At 32.6% G+C, this 17,113-nt stretch overlaps 2 protein-coding genes across 3 annotated transcripts; both read left to right on the plus strand.

Moving 5' to 3' along the window:
- The first annotated feature begins 584 nt into the window (after positions 1-584).
- On the plus strand, positions 585-4,623 carry LOC100776589 (sorting and assembly machinery component 50 homolog). 2 transcript variants are annotated; one of them, XM_006595793.4, is made up of 5 exons: positions 585-1,221; positions 1,702-2,187; positions 3,258-3,549; positions 3,643-3,770; positions 4,242-4,623. In XM_006595793.4, exons 1-5 carry the CDS (start codon positions 697-699, stop codon positions 4,323-4,325), a joined length of 1,515 nt encoding a protein of 504 aa, XP_006595856.1. In that variant the 5' UTR covers positions 585-696; the 3' UTR covers positions 4,326-4,623. The 2 variants fall into 2 exon arrangements, with proteins under 2 accessions (XP_006595856.1, XP_003544065.1); XM_003544017.5 differs by having other exon boundaries at positions 586-1,221; positions 3,258-3,770.
- Positions 4,624-10,881: 6,258 nt separating this feature from the next.
- On the plus strand, positions 10,882-12,283 carry LOC100777635 (LOB domain-containing protein 21). The gene has a single exon (XM_003544018.4). It carries the CDS (start codon positions 11,446-11,448, stop codon positions 11,992-11,994), a length of 549 nt encoding a protein of 182 aa, XP_003544066.1. The 5' UTR covers positions 10,882-11,445; the 3' UTR covers positions 11,995-12,283.
- Positions 12,284-17,113: the final 4,830 nt, after the last annotated feature.

Raw genomic sequence — 17,113 nt, forward strand, 5'->3', positions numbered from 1 at the left:
AACATTAGTCAAATATAAAATATTACTTTGACTGTTTGACACAACGAGGCTGACTCATTTTGAAATGTCACACAAATAATACCTTTTTCTCTGCTAATAAAATTTAGAAATTCATTAACCAAAAACTGTATCTAGCATCACCATGGTTGGATGCTCTACAAGCCAAGCCAAACCTTTAGAACTAAGCTTTGACAATTGGCAATCCTATGGGTAACAATTGAAAAAAAATATAATCTCAAAAGTTTGTTTAAATCAAATTAAAATAAACTAATAGATGTTTATGCCTTAAAATAGAGATATTTTTAATTAAAAATAAAAATAATTAAATTAAGGATAAATAATTATTTTCGTCTTTAAATATATAAAATCCTAATAAAATTGTTTTTGAAAGATAAAAATTTAAATTTTATTTTTCGAAAATGAAAAAAATGTGAGAAATACATCTATCTAATAACATTTGTATGTTAATGTTAATAAAAGAGTTTATTTATTTTAATTTATATTTATTTTTATATTTTTTAAAAATATTTATTATAATATTATATTTGAAACAATAAAAAAAGACATCTCTCTAGCGAAAGAGACTGTGTAATGGACACCTTGTTAAAAAAAAAAACACTGTAATTTGTAACAGAAGGTGGCGTCTACCAGCTACACTCGCTACTCAATCGTGTCACAAACTGAACCGAGTCTCACATGACAAACACCGAAGAAGAAGAAGCAACTCCTCCGAACCCTAAGAATTACACTCAACACTCCACCAACGACGATGTGGAACCTCGTGACGACGAAGACATCGAAGAAGACCAAGAAAACGATGAAGACGACGTCGTTCAGGAACCGAATCGCGGAATTCCCCAATCTGCAGCGTCCAAGTTGCGGGAACAGCGTTTCAAGGTGGAAACCCTATCGCGGCGCTTGTCGTCGGAGCTGGTTCCGATCCGAGTCCACGACGTGGTCATAAACGGCAACACGAAGACGAAGGATTGGGTGATTGAAGCGGAGCTGAAAGGCATCGAGAACGCCACCAGCATGCAGGAGCTTATGCAAGCTTCGCAAATCGCCATTGCCAAGCTTCAGGGTCTCGAAATCTTCGATTCCTGCATGGTTCGCCTCGAGGCTGGACCACGAGAGCTTCCAAACACTGCCAATGTCATCGTCGACGTTGTCGAAACCGATAACAAAGTTTCCGGCGAATTCGGCATTTATACCAAACCCTCGGTACACTTTATTCTTCTCAGACTCGAACTGAGTACATTTTACTTTGATTCGAGGCATTGCATTGTATAGAAACTTATATGCAAATATATAAAAGTATCAAGTGAGAAGTGAGAAAATTAACTCCGATTATTCCATCTTACTTAGATAGTCAAGTTTAGATTTAAGTAAAACTAACCTAGACCGTCTGTGACAGATTGAATGCTCATGCTCTCACGCTTCCTATGTAGACTGAACTTATATGCAGCTCCTTACTTGTACAATTTTTCAATCAGAATTGGAGTTTCACTTACATAATCATTTGATGCAAACCTTTATAATGTGGATTACTAATGTGAAATTTAAATTCTGATTGGAGCACAAACAACAGCAATGGAACCGTATTGAAGTTTTGTCCTAACATTTTTCATGTTAGGTTTTAGGGGTCGTCAAGGGCAAGGGGATCTAATTTTTATTTATGTGGAAATTATGTGATGCTTGTAGACTAGTTCGTGGACTGCTGAAGGTGCTCTTAAGTATAAGAACTTGTTGGGTTATGGTGATCTATGTGATGCTTCTTTGGCCTATGGTGCCAACCAAGCGACTGAGGTGAGTGTAGGGGTGTATGCCCCTCGAGTTAAAGGATTTTTGACTCCTATTGTAACACGGATATCCATGCTTTCCCAAGATTGGCAGGAGTCTTCCTCATATAAGGAGCGGTTGTTGGGTGCGTATCTTGGCTTAATCTCGACAAAGCACCATGACTTAGCATACACCCTTGGATGGCGTACCTTAACAGATCCGTCAAAGAAATCATCCAGGTCTATAAGGAGGCAGCTTGGGCATGGTTTAGTGTCATCTTTGAAGTATACATTTAAAATTGATAGGAGAAATTCTACTATTAGGCCAACAAAAGGATATGTTTTTCTTTCCACCACTCATGTTGGTGGCCTTACACTGGACCCCAGGAGCTTGCGGTTTCTGCGTCAGGTCTGATTAAATGCTTTTCTTTTCCTCCAATTAGTCTGTTACTGAGCAAACTTATGTGTAGTGCATGAAACTTATTAACTCTTGTGTTAAATGATTTTGGCATAAGAATTATTGAAATAATCTTGGGAGTGGCTAGAATTTTAAATTGTTGCCATCAGAAATTTTAAAATGATTTGATGGAGTTAATAAGCAGAAAATTATGGTTAAAACTTTAGATTTATCTATTTTATATATGGAAGGAGTCCATCTTCTTTGTCACAGAAGATCTCTTCCCTTAGAAGAGAATACAGTCTGTGCATTTTGAGAAGCACTCAAATGGCTTTTTCTTTCTTTTCTTGAGTTCTTTTAATTCTATTTACTATAAAAAAAAGTTAAATATTTTTTTCCTTAAAAAGCACAAACAAATGGCCCACTATTTGTCATTCGTTATCATGGTACTTGTTACTCTGCCTTGAGACAATGCTTCATATGATGAATGATCTATGTAGTAATTTTTTCATTTTCATAAAAAAATTGGCACAAGAACTTAATTGGTTGCTTATAGCCTTATTATTCATTGATGGGTTCAATATCCTTTAGTGAGACTGTGAGAGTGAAATCTCAGTGCAAATGTCCATGAAGGATTTCACAAGTATGAGGTAAAGCAATGCCATAGTAGACCCTAGATTTAACTCTAGCAAATAAGACTCCGAAATTGAATTCCATTAGTCTAGTTAGTCTCTGTTGTTAGTTATCCACTAATTCCATTAACCAGCATTTGATGTGGCATGCTATTTGCCGTTTTGGCAGTCATATCATGTGTTGGTTAATAGTGTTAGTGGATGACTAACATCAAGGACTAACTTGAGTAACAGAATGCAATTTCTGGGACTTATTTGCCAGAAAGTGAAAACCTTGGACTATCACGACAGTGTTTTACAATTTCGGGGACAAAAATGGTGGGACTTGTTTGCTCATAAAACTTTGTTGCCAAAAACTCATCTACATTTTAATATTTCTTTTCTTTGCTCTGTTTTTTGTTACTATTTTTTCTTGAGTAACTCTGTTAACTCTTCTAAGTTCTAATGCAGGAGTTTGATGTTCGCTTTTCTGTCCCTTTTGGGTTTTACAATACTGCACTAAACCTTGGGATATCTGCTGGTGCTGTTTTTCCATGGGGGAATGGATTCAAAACCAAGCCATCTCCCCTTCCAGAAAGGTTTTATTTGGGTGGTGATTTTTCTCCAGTTTGCACCCTAGGAGGACCAACAACATTATGGGGATTTAAAACTAGAGGATTAGGTCCTACTGAACCTCGGAGGCAAAATAGAGATGGGTCTAATGATGACAATGTTGATTCCTCTGGATGGGACTTCATTGGTGGTGATTTTGCTGTTACTGCTTTTGCAGATCTCTCTTTTGATCTTCCAATTATGTGGTTGAGAGAACATGGAATCCACGGACATGTTTTTGCAGGTTCTGGGAATGCTGCTAAATTAACTAAGAATGAATATAAGCACTTCTCTCCTCGGAAGTTCTTAGAATCCTTTCGAATGTCAGTAGGATGTGGAGTAGTTATTCCTACTAGACTCTTCCGCTTAGAGGTCAGCATCTGTTTTAATTTCTTTATACTAGTATTTAATTAAAAAGAAGCTCAGACTAACCAAAAGTTGGGAGATTGAGTGGAGTTAGAAGTGAAATGTCAATGATGAAGACAAAATATATATGAAGGAATTTGGGGTAACCTTGTTATATTTGGACATTAAAGAGTATGAAGGAAAGAAAAGAGAATATATAATTTTTTAATCCTGAAATCTTGTTGCATAATTTTCCTCTTTTTTTTTTTTTTGTCTTTTCCCTCATTTTCCTGCTATAAATTGGTATTTGAATTTAGCAAGGTAATTTAGGTGAACAATCTGTTGAATTGATAGGTTAGCATTTTAATCAGGATTAGTAAATCTCTTTTTTGTTGTACCCATCTCCTATTCTCCACCATGCCTTTTCTTAATTTGCTATATATGTGTGTTATATCAAAATATTCAATGATTTCTTCACTAACATGCCTCTTGTTTCAGGGTAACTACTTTTACATACTCAGAAAGGGTGAGCATGATCGTGGGAAGACTGGGTTTAGGTTTAGCTTCTCAGCGCCTTCATAGCAGCTGTGTTCTTTGCCATTTTTTTGTGGTTCTTCAAGCATTAAATATTTTTTGCAATCTGTCTCGGCACGATATTTTCATTTCTTACCTTAAATCCAGACAAAATAAGAGAGGGCATTCATTCATAACATATCGGCAGATTTTCACACAAAGTTGTATGAAATTCGAAAATAATGCACTTATGTACTGCAATTTTAGAAGCATTGCAACTGAGAATTCTTTACTTTTTCTGGCCTGCTTGGATTGTAAAATTTACACCACTCTTTATGTTGAGAGATCACTGTGAGTTGTTAAAGTATCCACTACCTTTTTTTTTCATGTAATTTAAGTTATACCTACTCAGTGATATTGAATTGAGTTCAATCTTTGCAGTACACAATGGTGATGATTGGAAAACATAAGGCCATTTTCCTCGTGAGAAGATTTAAAAAGTTTATTAAAATTCATTTTTTTTTTAAATGATAGAGTTAAATATACAGACGATTAAGATGATCGAGTATATACATGAAGATAAAATAAGAATAGTTTAAGATAAATATGTTTCTAAGTAATGAAGATGGAAATGTTGGAAATTCATCCAAAGAAAAGAAAAGAAAAAATATTGAAAATATTATTTTCAGAGAATAAAGAAAATGAAAATCTCATGAGATTAGAAAACTTAAGAAAAACTTTAAAACTTTAATACTTTTTTTATAGATTAAAAAATTATTACTATGAACTAGAACACACACACACTTATATATATATATATATATATATATATATATCCGTCATTTATAACTCTAAAAAGTAAACCATGCTAGTAGGAATAATGTTTTTCAATTTTAATTATTCTTTTTGGCAGTGAAATCAAGTTCAAATTATGATTACTATTAGGATTGTGTTTGAGAAAGAATAATTACAAATTCTCATGCTCCATCCTCCTATAAAGTTTCCTATTACCTTTTATGGTAAATTTTAAATGTTTTATATTTTCAAGTTGCTAAATATATTTATTTTTCATTCAATACGGCAAAATAATTTAAGAAGAGTATTACTTTAGAACAGGAGAAGTACTAAGAGAAGTTGTAAAAGGATAAAATAAGATGATATAAGATTACTCCTATGATCTCATCAGCTAATTCTAAGAGTAGAACGTAAAATACACATAAAGAAAAAGAAAAAATTAAGAATGACAATTTAATGAAAAGCTAATCAATCAAAAGCTCCAAAAGTGTTTTTAATATTATCAAAAGAAAGTAATTGTACCTACACAAAATGACATTCTCTATAGATAAAACAAATTTCCTAAACCGGCATGAAAAAAATAATATAATCACCCTAAATGAAGATTATTCAGATCCATCCAATTGGCTGATTATTTATCCTAAGGAAAAAAAATGCGTATATAAAATCAAAATCATAATAGCCTAACTACCAAGGTATGGAAGCACATTTTGTCGACCACTCTCGGCAAGAACGTAGTTCCCTGCTTCAGTAAGGTGCACAGCATCACAGAACATGTACTTAGACGAATCGGGGCAAGTTAGGTCATGTGCATTGCACACAGGACCCATCTCCAATAGCCCTGTCCCACAGCATCCTTGAAGAGTTTGTGCAAAGCCTTCACAAATTATCAATGAACAAAATTAGCACGAGACAAACATGTGACAAGGCGTGCAAATTAAATATAAAATAAAAATAAAAATGAGTGAGTAATTAATTACCATATTTGGTTGGGTTTTGGGCCATACCGAGAATGGGCGTGTAGATATTGGAGTAAAATGGATATGGGATTGAAGCTTGATGTTGTAGGCCTCTGATGCTGTTTATTGTCATTTGCACTGGGAGAAACCCAATTGGTGGAAGACCTGCCACCAAAATCCTTAGGATAAATAATCCCTCGTCTTAGTAGTCAATTCAAATAAAGATTGGAGGGTTAAATGGGGTCAAACTGACCTGCCACCAAAACATGTTACTAAGGTGTATTTTAATAGCTTCGGTTCATCTTAGTAGTCAATTCATATTGTTAAATTCATAATATATACTTGAATGGATCATTATCATAGGCAGTATGCTTAGCATCCATATTGTTCAAAGCAAGACAAAGAGTCCTCTCTTGTTTTCACCACAGTCGAAGTAGAAGTTGTCAATGGTGTTGGAGGGATAAATGGGGTCAAAGTAAAGGGTGAAATCAATCGCATGGACTTATGTCATCCAAACAATCGTCGCTTGCTCCATGGGAAATGAAATCAATTAAGCTTACTCCTTGTTTTAAAAATTAAATGTTTACCTCCTAGAGTGTTTCTTAGTTTTTCGCATATATGTTGAAGAATTTGATGGATTAAATATTGGATTAGATTTCTTATAGCAATAATCCTTGCACGAATGACATTGGATCCAAGTGATATATCAATGCCCGTATAAAAGATCATTTGTAAAGAACTCACTGACGTCCCAAGATGAAGAATGATAATAGATAAAGTAATTCAAAGTCGAAATAAGGTAAGGGAATCTAACTCCTAGAATGCCATTTGTATGTATTAAGGATTGAGTAATCCAGAATAGCAATGCATTCTAGAATACTCAATCCAAAATTATGAAACCATAACTCTGAATCTTGAATCTAAGGATGAGGAGGATGTGCCAGCAATGTAGAGGCACTAAGCGGTCAAGAGGAAGATGGAGAGGACAAGAAAGTAGGCAATGGGAAAGGAGAGAAGGGTAAGATGGGGTTATATTAAATTTTGGGAGTTCACCAAGCAAAAATGGGTGCATAAAACAATTGCCTCCTCGTTATCTTGTCTTAGCCTATAACATCCTTGGATCAAGCCTACGTTTGAAATTTCAGTATCCAATGGCTTACAATTGACTTGGATTGGCTACTTTAACCTCAAAGCCTAGGTGCCTCCATCCACATCCATAGTCAGCCGAACTAAAAGTAACAATGTCAATACCACCCACCTTTTACAAGCTTTTGACTTTACTTCAATTCTCAATGATTCCCAATAGCTTCATCTTGTTTTCACTTTTCATTCTTCTCATATCTCTCATCAACTTTTCATAGTTTTGTTGCAACAAAAAAAGGCAAAAATACCTTCAAGTATTATTGTTTTTTAAAGAAGCTCCAAACATATCGCATAACTAAATTCCTCGTGTTTTCTTAATTTACTAAGAGACCATTTAGTTCAACATTAAGGTACAACTAGATACAGTTCCGTTTCACAAAAAAAATTGAAGAAAAGATATATTAAAAGGTAACTTTTTTTATTTCAAATACGATAATTAATTATCTAATTTCAAAGCGAAAAGACCTAAATATTATGTCTATACTGAAAATTTCAAACAATGCACAATGTCTCCACTACTGTGTGACGGCCACTTTCCTAACTAAAGAAAAAAAAAAAGACGCAATATATAGTTTGTGCATATCATTGATTTGGTAAGCAGTCAATCAGTTCATCATATTTGGTTTTACTTTTTTTGGTTTCACTTTATCGAGTAGTAGCACTTGTGATTTCTGAACCAAGAAGCAGCACAACACTGTATTATTTTTGTAGCAAGAGAGATATTCGGCCTACCTATAGTAAACGGTAATTGGTCTGGGTTAGTACCACCCCCTACCTCGTCTTTGGCTGTTATGTTTTTCCTTCACTTATTGAACACAACAGAAAGATGCTCCTTCCCCCAATCAACATATTTTCTGATTTTCTCTTTAAAGAAAGATTAATCCCCTTTTTTTTATTTTTCATAACTAAAAAAGAATGATTCAATTTCAATAAAACAAAATGAACAATAGAGACACCGCCTAACATCTAACGTGTCGATTAATGGTGTCGTTTCTTATTAATTAGTTATCTTATATTAGAACCTTAAATATGTAATTATATTAAATATTTTTTTTAAATATTATTTATAATAATCTTATCTAATTTAAACAAGATTTTATATATATATATATATATATACCAAAGAAAAATAAGGAATAAACAACTGATTTAGTCTTTCAAGTATTACCCTCTCTCTTATTTAGTTCCTAGAGTAATAAAATTATATACATAATCCTTCAAGTATTAAATATCCATCATTTTAATCCTTGAGTTGATATGTTTTAAATTGATAATTTTTAAATACTTAGAGGACTACTCGTTATGATTTTAATATTTGAGACTGTTTATATAATTTTCTTACTTTAAAAACTATTTAAAAAAGAGAATAATAATTTAGAAATGAAATTGGGGTTTCCTCAAATATAAATAATAGAGAGAAGGGACTATGATACATTGCCGCTCACAAGCTTTTGACCGAGTCAAGCTAGGTCCAGCATGGTACAGAGTATCAGAAAATATGAATTCATATTTGTTTTGTCTCCGAATGTGCATTAAAATGAAAAAAAAAAAAAAAGAGAGAGAGGGGGAAGTGGGACTCATCTTCATCTCCAATCATTCCTGGGCCGGCCCATTTTGCGGAAGCTATTATCCGTAGTTCCGCGATCCACTCCTTCGCGTGAGTGTTACCAACCGTCGATCTTGATCCAACGGCTGGCATGGAAGGTTCCTTCCCCCCACACCCCATTGTCCATTGTTTGTTTTATGGGAAAACGACGCGCATTAAACAAGTGGGCTCTTGGGTTGGGGTCTTAGAAATTGGAGGGTGGGTGCATTATCATCTTCCATCCCTTTCCCCTCTCTACCACCATCACTTTGAGTTTGAGGTGACACTTATCCTCCCCATTTTATCATGTCCCACTTCCACACCTAATCAAAAAATCATAAAAACAAAGTTACCTTCATTTTTCTTTTTTTTTCTTTTTTTCTAAACAGTATGTGATACAGCTTAGAAGATTTCCCTCAGAATCTTCATGAATTGACTTGATTTAAGGTTAAATGAAATCTAAACTAATTATGTATAATTTAAATAAAATGTTAGAGTATGAGTATGAGATTAGGTCTCACATTAAATAAGAAGGAGAAGATTTAACACCTCATCAGTGAGAATAAGATTCATAAATCTAAATATTAATATTTTAAATTAAAGTCTAATGTCAATAGTTTGTTCTGTCAATTTAAATCTTTTTAATGTTTACCAAACCTGAATCTTAAGTTCTTTGACTCCTTCCTTTAACAAAATAAAAAATAAAATTAATAATATTTGATTAAATTAGTTTGTTCATATGCTCAAATTAATTGACTTGATACACACTTTACTCGTCTTTCCTTCTAATTTATAAAAAAATTAAATATTATTATGAGGACTAAAAACTATCCCTATGATAATTATATGCAAAAATTATTTGGAAAAAAAATATTATTTTATGATAATTTTTAATTGTTATTATATTAAAACAATCACCTTAAGCGGCTTAACTTGAAAACAAGTCTCGTAAATAACAACATTAGAGATGACCCAGCAGTATAAAAAAAAATTATCATTCGATCATCAATTAACATGTTGAATAAGTTTCTTGACTTTAACAACAATCACCTATTTTTATTGGTTAACATCGTAATTGTTTTGCCTAACAATGCATAAAATATAAACTCTAATTTTAACAATTTTAAATTGTGTGAAAATACAGTCAGAGAACCAAGAGATTGGTTTCACCAAATTATGCAAGTCCCTCCAAATTCTGGGCTATGATCAGTCCACCTAACAATGCAATCTACAATTATTATATTAGATTCTATAATGAGATAGGAAATCTTTACAGTTGCACCCCCACAGTAATATGCAATGATAGAAAGTCGTTATAGGACATTTACGACTAGGTTGAACCTTCGAATATGGTATTTCTTAATACAGTTTAATGTCTTCTTTATCTAGTGATAATGATAAAATATTTAATGTTTTAATCCTTATCGGTGTAAGCATCAATTTCAGCGTGAGGTGGCCTCCAAAAGATAAAATAATATCAAATTTATAGTATATCATCAATGTTTTCTTGACTGGTACCAGTTTTTGTAGACTACGGAATTACTTAGGATAAACAAAAAGATTTCTTTTATTTTTCCTCTTGAATCTTTATTATGAAGTTGAACTTTTGAATCTATGGATTCCTTGATCGAATAATTATTAATCTAATAATAAAGTCAGGTTTGGCCTTATTGCTTGCCGAAATGGAAATCAATCAGTTCATGATTAGCTCCTGGTTTTGCTTTTATATATGGTTAAGAATAGCCTCTTTTATATATTAAATATACTTATTTAAATTCCTCCATAAAAATATTTTTCATGTGTGCATGGTGTATATTTAATTCCCATAGAATTAGCAGGAATATTTAACTAATTTTGTAAATTTTTTTAAAAAAATAATACACCCCTAACACAGTCGCACCCTTGTGTTTCTTCTTTTAAAAAAAGGGGGGGAACCATGTTAGGTTACTGTGCAAGTCCAACCAGAAGATGTTTAATTTAATGTGGTTAAAATTTGACACGCACTCATTTTGTTTCCATGTGCTATAGGCCTATAGCTTCTTCACCTTAAACATCCCGTTTCAGTTTGTTAGAAAGCAACTAGAATTGCAAAAATAATAACGGAAAAAACGAAATATCGAATGATATAGAAAGCATAAAAACAACAATTCACTAGCTTTATTTTTGGCTCCACTATGCTGTACCTGAAGATTCCAACTACATCTAAAGTACTCAATTCGATCTTATTGGTTTCCTTCTAGTGACCATACCTCTCACTGCCAAGGGGATAATTTTGCTTTTATTGAGAATATTTCTTTTCTTCAAGCAATCAAAATATCCCCGGCCATCTTTATTCACCAATTATCATATCTTACTTGAAAACTACCAATTCATACCACCCATTGTCCACATGAATCAATTATTTGGACCTACTTTTGCACTCCCAATTTGAATGAATGGTATAGATGGCAAATTAAATATACTACTATACTAGCTAGAGAAAACCTAAATAATATTTTTTTTATCAGAAGCAAATAACATAAAATAAATGCAGTAAAAAGACAGCATTGGCCCATGTAAGTCCCTAACCTGCGACCTAGCTGAGCTAATAGGCAAGGAAACGTGGAAGCCCTTAAATAGCGATTGAGTAAAATACCTATCGAGAGAACCATACACTTATAAGTGCAAACACTATAGTAAAGTGAAAATTGAGAGAACTGAAAGAGCTATGAAGGGTTATGAGCCACGTTCAAGCTCTTCTTGTGCAGCTTGCAAGTTCTTGAAGAGAAGGTGCATACCCAATTGCATATTTGCACCTTACTTTCGCTCTGACGAGTGCAAGAAATTCGCCAAGGTGCACAAGGTGTTCGGGGCAAGCAATGTGAGCAAGATCCTCGTTGAGGTTCCTGAGGAACAGAGAGAGGATACGGTGAATTCGCTTGCTTATGAGGCGGAAGCACGGCTTCGGGACCCGGTTTATGGATGCATTGGTGCCATAGCTCTGCTGCAAAGGAAGATGGTGGAGCTTCAACATGACCTTGCCATTGCTAAGGACCGTCTTGCTCGTTATACTGCTGCTGCTACTACTGCTACTGCTACTACCACCACTTCTGATGCCTTGATTAATGGCCATGTTAGTTTGCCACCCTTCCCTGATTTTTTCACTTGTGCTGATAATTTCAATAATGACAACTTCTGTCACACCTCTTCGTCTCAATCATCATTCACCAGACATGAAACGGTGGATGATTTCATTCAAATCCCATATATATTTTGAGATATGTTGTTAGTTATGACCCCCCCCCCCCCCCCCCCCCCTCTCTCTTTGTTGTAATTGTTCTGAATTTTCTGATAAATCATCAAAAGCAGCGACTGCGTTGTATATGCTAATAAATAATCAAGCTAGAATGAATTGGTCTTAATTGAAATCTTTTAGCTTCATAATTCCTATGCTACCAGGACAAAAATTAGATATACTGTTGCACGGCTGCTTTCGGTGTTATTCTTCTATCAGAATTGGAGTTTCAATCTTAGTAATTCATGTAATAAAGGTTTCTATTAAATCATGATGCAAAATCATTGAGGTAAAATTTCAATTCTGATTGAAAAATAACACCAAAAACACTCCTAAAGGGACCAATTGCTAAGTTTTCTCCATGCTATTATTATAGGAAAAATGATTATCTTCTTTGTGTTTTGAATTTCATTTTTGTAACAATAATAGTAGGATTTTCACGGATGATGATGCTTCTCTTGATCACCCAGTGACCAAAAAGAAATTCTGCTTTCCAAACGCATGTATAAATGTTCTTCGGATGATCTCTTTCCGGTGTTGTTTGCTTAGTAAAGACACCACCACCATCAAACAAAAAAAATACTAATAAAAGAAGAAGAAGAAGAAAGACCCTGATTGTGAATTCAGATAGCCTATTTGTGATGTAGACAGTGGACCAGATGAACCTGAGTATTGAATGGCACCACCAACATGTGTGAGACACCATTTAGTATAGAGACAGCAACACTACTATAGCTACTTTGATTCTTGCAAATCTCTCTGAAGTGGGTCTAATTAACCGTACTGTTTATTGCAACGCACGGAGCACCCGTTGTGATTTTCAGAGTCACGCACCAACCCCACCACCATGGTCCATATATAAGCTTAACCCTGTCATGTCATAGGAATCCAAAGACTAATGCCAATACCGTAAGGCTTCAACAGTTTTTTCTTTGCCGTATATGGCACAACAGTGTAGTTCCTTACAAGCCATGGCCCAAAATATAACGCATGACATTTATTCAAGATACGTTAACCGTCTCTTACATTAATACACCACTAACCAATATGCATGAACTTGCCTTATATTAATTGATTTCATCGTTAAGGTCGTTGTTGATGGATTCAAATAATCTGTCCCCAAATTGTCGACATTAATAAGCTATTGCCGACATTAAGGTGACGTTTTGACTTTTGTGGGTCTTAATTGAAATTACTTTGAAATTAGAATTTGAATTTTTTAAATTTAGGTCAAAACTATTTAGTAATTTTAATACTTTCGGATACTACAGAACAACAAGTGCATCAATGTTATTGTTTACACATGGCAATAAAAATTAAACTTGTGAATACCCGTCCGATCTTACCCAAAATTTGATAGGAAAAATTCACGGAAAATATATAAATAATTGGATAATATATTATTGAGTTTTGGACACGGAAAACTATTAATAAAATTAGTTCAAGACTTCATGTAAAAGCTTAATTTTTATATTTTCTTTATATTAAAAAATTACTTTTGTTCTTCATAAACTTTTTAGGATTTTGTTTAAACTAGAAACTAAAAAGAAGTTGTCCAACACTACCTAACTCTCAGACGCAGTCTAATAGTATTATAGTATGACTGAAAAGAATATAAATATTCCCAGTTGATCTTCATGCCACGTATGAAAAAATTCTAGAAAATAAAATTTTGCAAACAATTTCAGATCAATACATAATTTGACTTCTAACTTGACATCCCTTAACAGGTCTGATTGAGCGAACTACGAACATTGGAAATCAAGGTTAAACATAAGGTTAAATTTTCGATCAATCAAGTTTCATTTATATATCATCGCATGGTACAGATCAATATACAAGCACTGAAAGGGCAACAAGCAACCATGCATTAGTGCATTACATCTCAGTTACTATGTTAATCCTATCAAATCTTGGGAATAATTAATTCGACTATTGTCCAAGATTAAAGATAGTGTATGTAGTACGTAGTCCCGGGATTTTGGATGTAAGGGTACATGTGATACATGGGAAATGAAAGGAGTATATAGTGTATGTAAATTTGAATATGATTATTTTGTTAATTTTAACAATAATTATCTCTTCTAAAAAAACAATAGTTATCTTAAACATTATACTTATCATAATTTCTGATAAATTAATAATATAAAAAGTTTTATACTTACAATATATTGAAGTTAAATTCAATAAAAGAAATAGAAAATTTATGTGTTTCCATTTTGTATATTATGCTTGCACACCTTATGATGAAATGAAAATATGTTTTCGCTCTGTATTTGTCTTAAAAAGAAGCATTTCTGTTTCTCCTCAAAAAAATAAAAAGTATTTCTGTCAGAGGTATTTTTTGTATAAAAAAAAAATGCACAACGGGGGTGTGTGAACTTAACATAACATATGATGAAAATATCAATTTTCAATCTTGTACAGTGCTTTCAAACGGCCCGATAAGAAACATCAGAAACTCTGAACCCAGCTCAATCAATTTCCTACAAATGAAAAACACAATCCATTTATATCACGGGGGTTCTTTTCGCAACCTTTTTTCTTTAATACATCTTTTTTTACATTCTAGAAATTAATTTTTACACTAAGGGACTAAAAATGGGAAAAAATTGAGAGACTAAAAATATTGACAAAAAATTAATGGAGGACTAAATTTTGTCAAAATTTTTTGAGGGATTACAAATTAGAATCTAAAAAATTTAAAAGACTAAAAACTTAATTAACATAATTATTTTATACATTTCAGAATTTGGAATATGAAAATAAATAGTGATAGAGGGTGTTTTGAGAAAAAGAAGTTGCAAAAGACAATCACCGTTCACGATTTCTTTCAAGGTAATGAAATGATTTTGTGTTCAAATCCTACTTGAGCTGGTGACTACAAATTGGGTGTAGTTTCCTGCCCCACCATTACTCTTACACTTTCCATTGTATTCCAAAAATTCATCCCAAAATATAATTATGAAGGTTAAATTATTGTTTAGGTCTTCTAATTTATTTTTAATGTTTAATTAGGTCTTCTAATTATTAAGGGGTTCAATTGAATCCTCTAATTATTTAAAATAATTCAATTGTGCTTTTTCCGTAAATTAAGTACAAGCATTATTAATATATCATCTATTAAAAAAATGATACATCATTTGTCACGTTAGATTGTACGGTTAACATTAATACTTAATTGGAAAGAATCAAATTGAACCATTTTAAATAATTAGATAATCCAATTAAATCATTTAATAATTAGAAGAGCAAATTAAAGGACCTATACCATAATTTAATAATTTAGCCAATTATGAATTTCAAATTGAACTTTTTAGAATGCAATTTAAAGTGCACTAAGGTTTAGCCCAACAAATCATTATGATAGTCCAATCTATATAATGCAAACCATGAATAACCCAATATATTTGTTGCAAATACGGAAAGTGATATCGTTACTGAACTTCTTAGTTTCCATTCACTATGGCATTTCTGTTATGGTTTTTCTCATTTTCTAAGCAAAAGCCCATGAAAGCCATGATGATAAGTTATAATTAATTAAGTATTAGTTTTCCTGATAAGCGGTATATATATTCTTTGGATCTTTTACTTTTCTATGTCATGTTGCTTATTTCAATTATTTTTTGAGTTTTCTTGTTGATTCACTCATCTATATATGTTCGATTCAGCAGGAAGTTTAGTTTTGAGAAAGAAACTGATTCATTGAATGATAATTTCGGATCAAAAGGGATATTTACAACTTTGGGTATGTTTGGGGTAACATTGGAGAGATATCCAGCATTTCCTTTCTAACCTCTCCATCTACGCACCACGAAATTTGTGCGACCAAAGTTCGGACAGCAAAGTAAACATGTGTTTTTATAAGGTAGATCGAGAAGGCATAGAATGAGGGAGAATCTCACATTGCATTGATATTAGTCCTGTTAAAATAAGGGTAATATAAAAATATCTTAATCAGAATATACAACTAATTACAAAGTATTTTACATTGTTGTTTACTTATAGATCATCATATATAGTTACATATTGTTAATTTTTATAATAATTATTTTAAAAATTATATTTAAAATAATTTATAATTAACTGAGTGTGTAAATAAAATTATACTAATCATGTATAAAAAAATTAATTTATTTCATTCTATTCAGTACTAAAAAAATGGAATAGAAACTTTCTTCCAATCCATCATAAAATATTTAAATAACACGGAGTGGAGTTTTGATTTTTATAGATTCCTATCTACCTAGCTAATTTATTATGTTCAATATCATCTCATTTCACTCATTCCAATATTGCATAAATGTTTAATAATAGTATTTGGATATCAATAATTTTAGATAATGGAAAAATTAGGCAGAGGACAAAAGGATATTCTTGGCCAAAATACTAAAATTGTCTTGTAATAGCAAAATCAACTTACTCTTTTATGGTTCCCTCAAAATATGCCGTTTAATCAGCATAAGTTAGCGTAATGCCCCTTCGGTTGGCTCCCTCGTCGGCCTTTCTAGGTCAAAGATTCTTGTCATGGAACAGCAGATCCGGAACATCTAACCTTAAAATATTGTCAACAGTTATCAAAGTTCTCAATCCCGTGGTTGCTGAAAATTATGCGCTGCAGGAGAAATTTGGGCCTTTAAGGAGTAAGTTTCTACAAGATACTGCTACTATCATACTTGAATAACGAGAGTCAATTCTCCTTATCAATTTTTCCGTGTTAACTACTCATAATAAGAAGAATGTAACTCTGACTAATTTAAAGTTTCATAGGAAGTTAATTAAAATTTAGTAAAAAAAAAATTCGTCAGAGATCCAACTTGAATATTATTTAAGTAATTTAATCTTAATTTCAATACATTGATTTTGTGTTTAATTATTGGATTATTTTAATGTTGAATTTGCTTAATTACTGGATTATTTTAATGTTCAATTTTCTGTACACTACAAATATTCTTTATGGTAGACAATTAAAATTACTATGGCCGTCAAAGTTCAATCATAAATTTTGAAAACTCAATAACCCATCAAAACGAATGCCAATAGTGTTGTTTCTGAGGAAGTTTAACACAACGTGACTTATAGGAATCACTTTTCAATTAAA

Source organism: Glycine max, chromosome 14 (genome assembly GCF_000004515.6).
Source record: "Glycine max cultivar Williams 82 chromosome 14, Glycine_max_v4.0, whole genome shotgun sequence".
Classification (NCBI taxonomy): domain Eukaryota; kingdom Viridiplantae; phylum Streptophyta; class Magnoliopsida; order Fabales; family Fabaceae; genus Glycine; species Glycine max.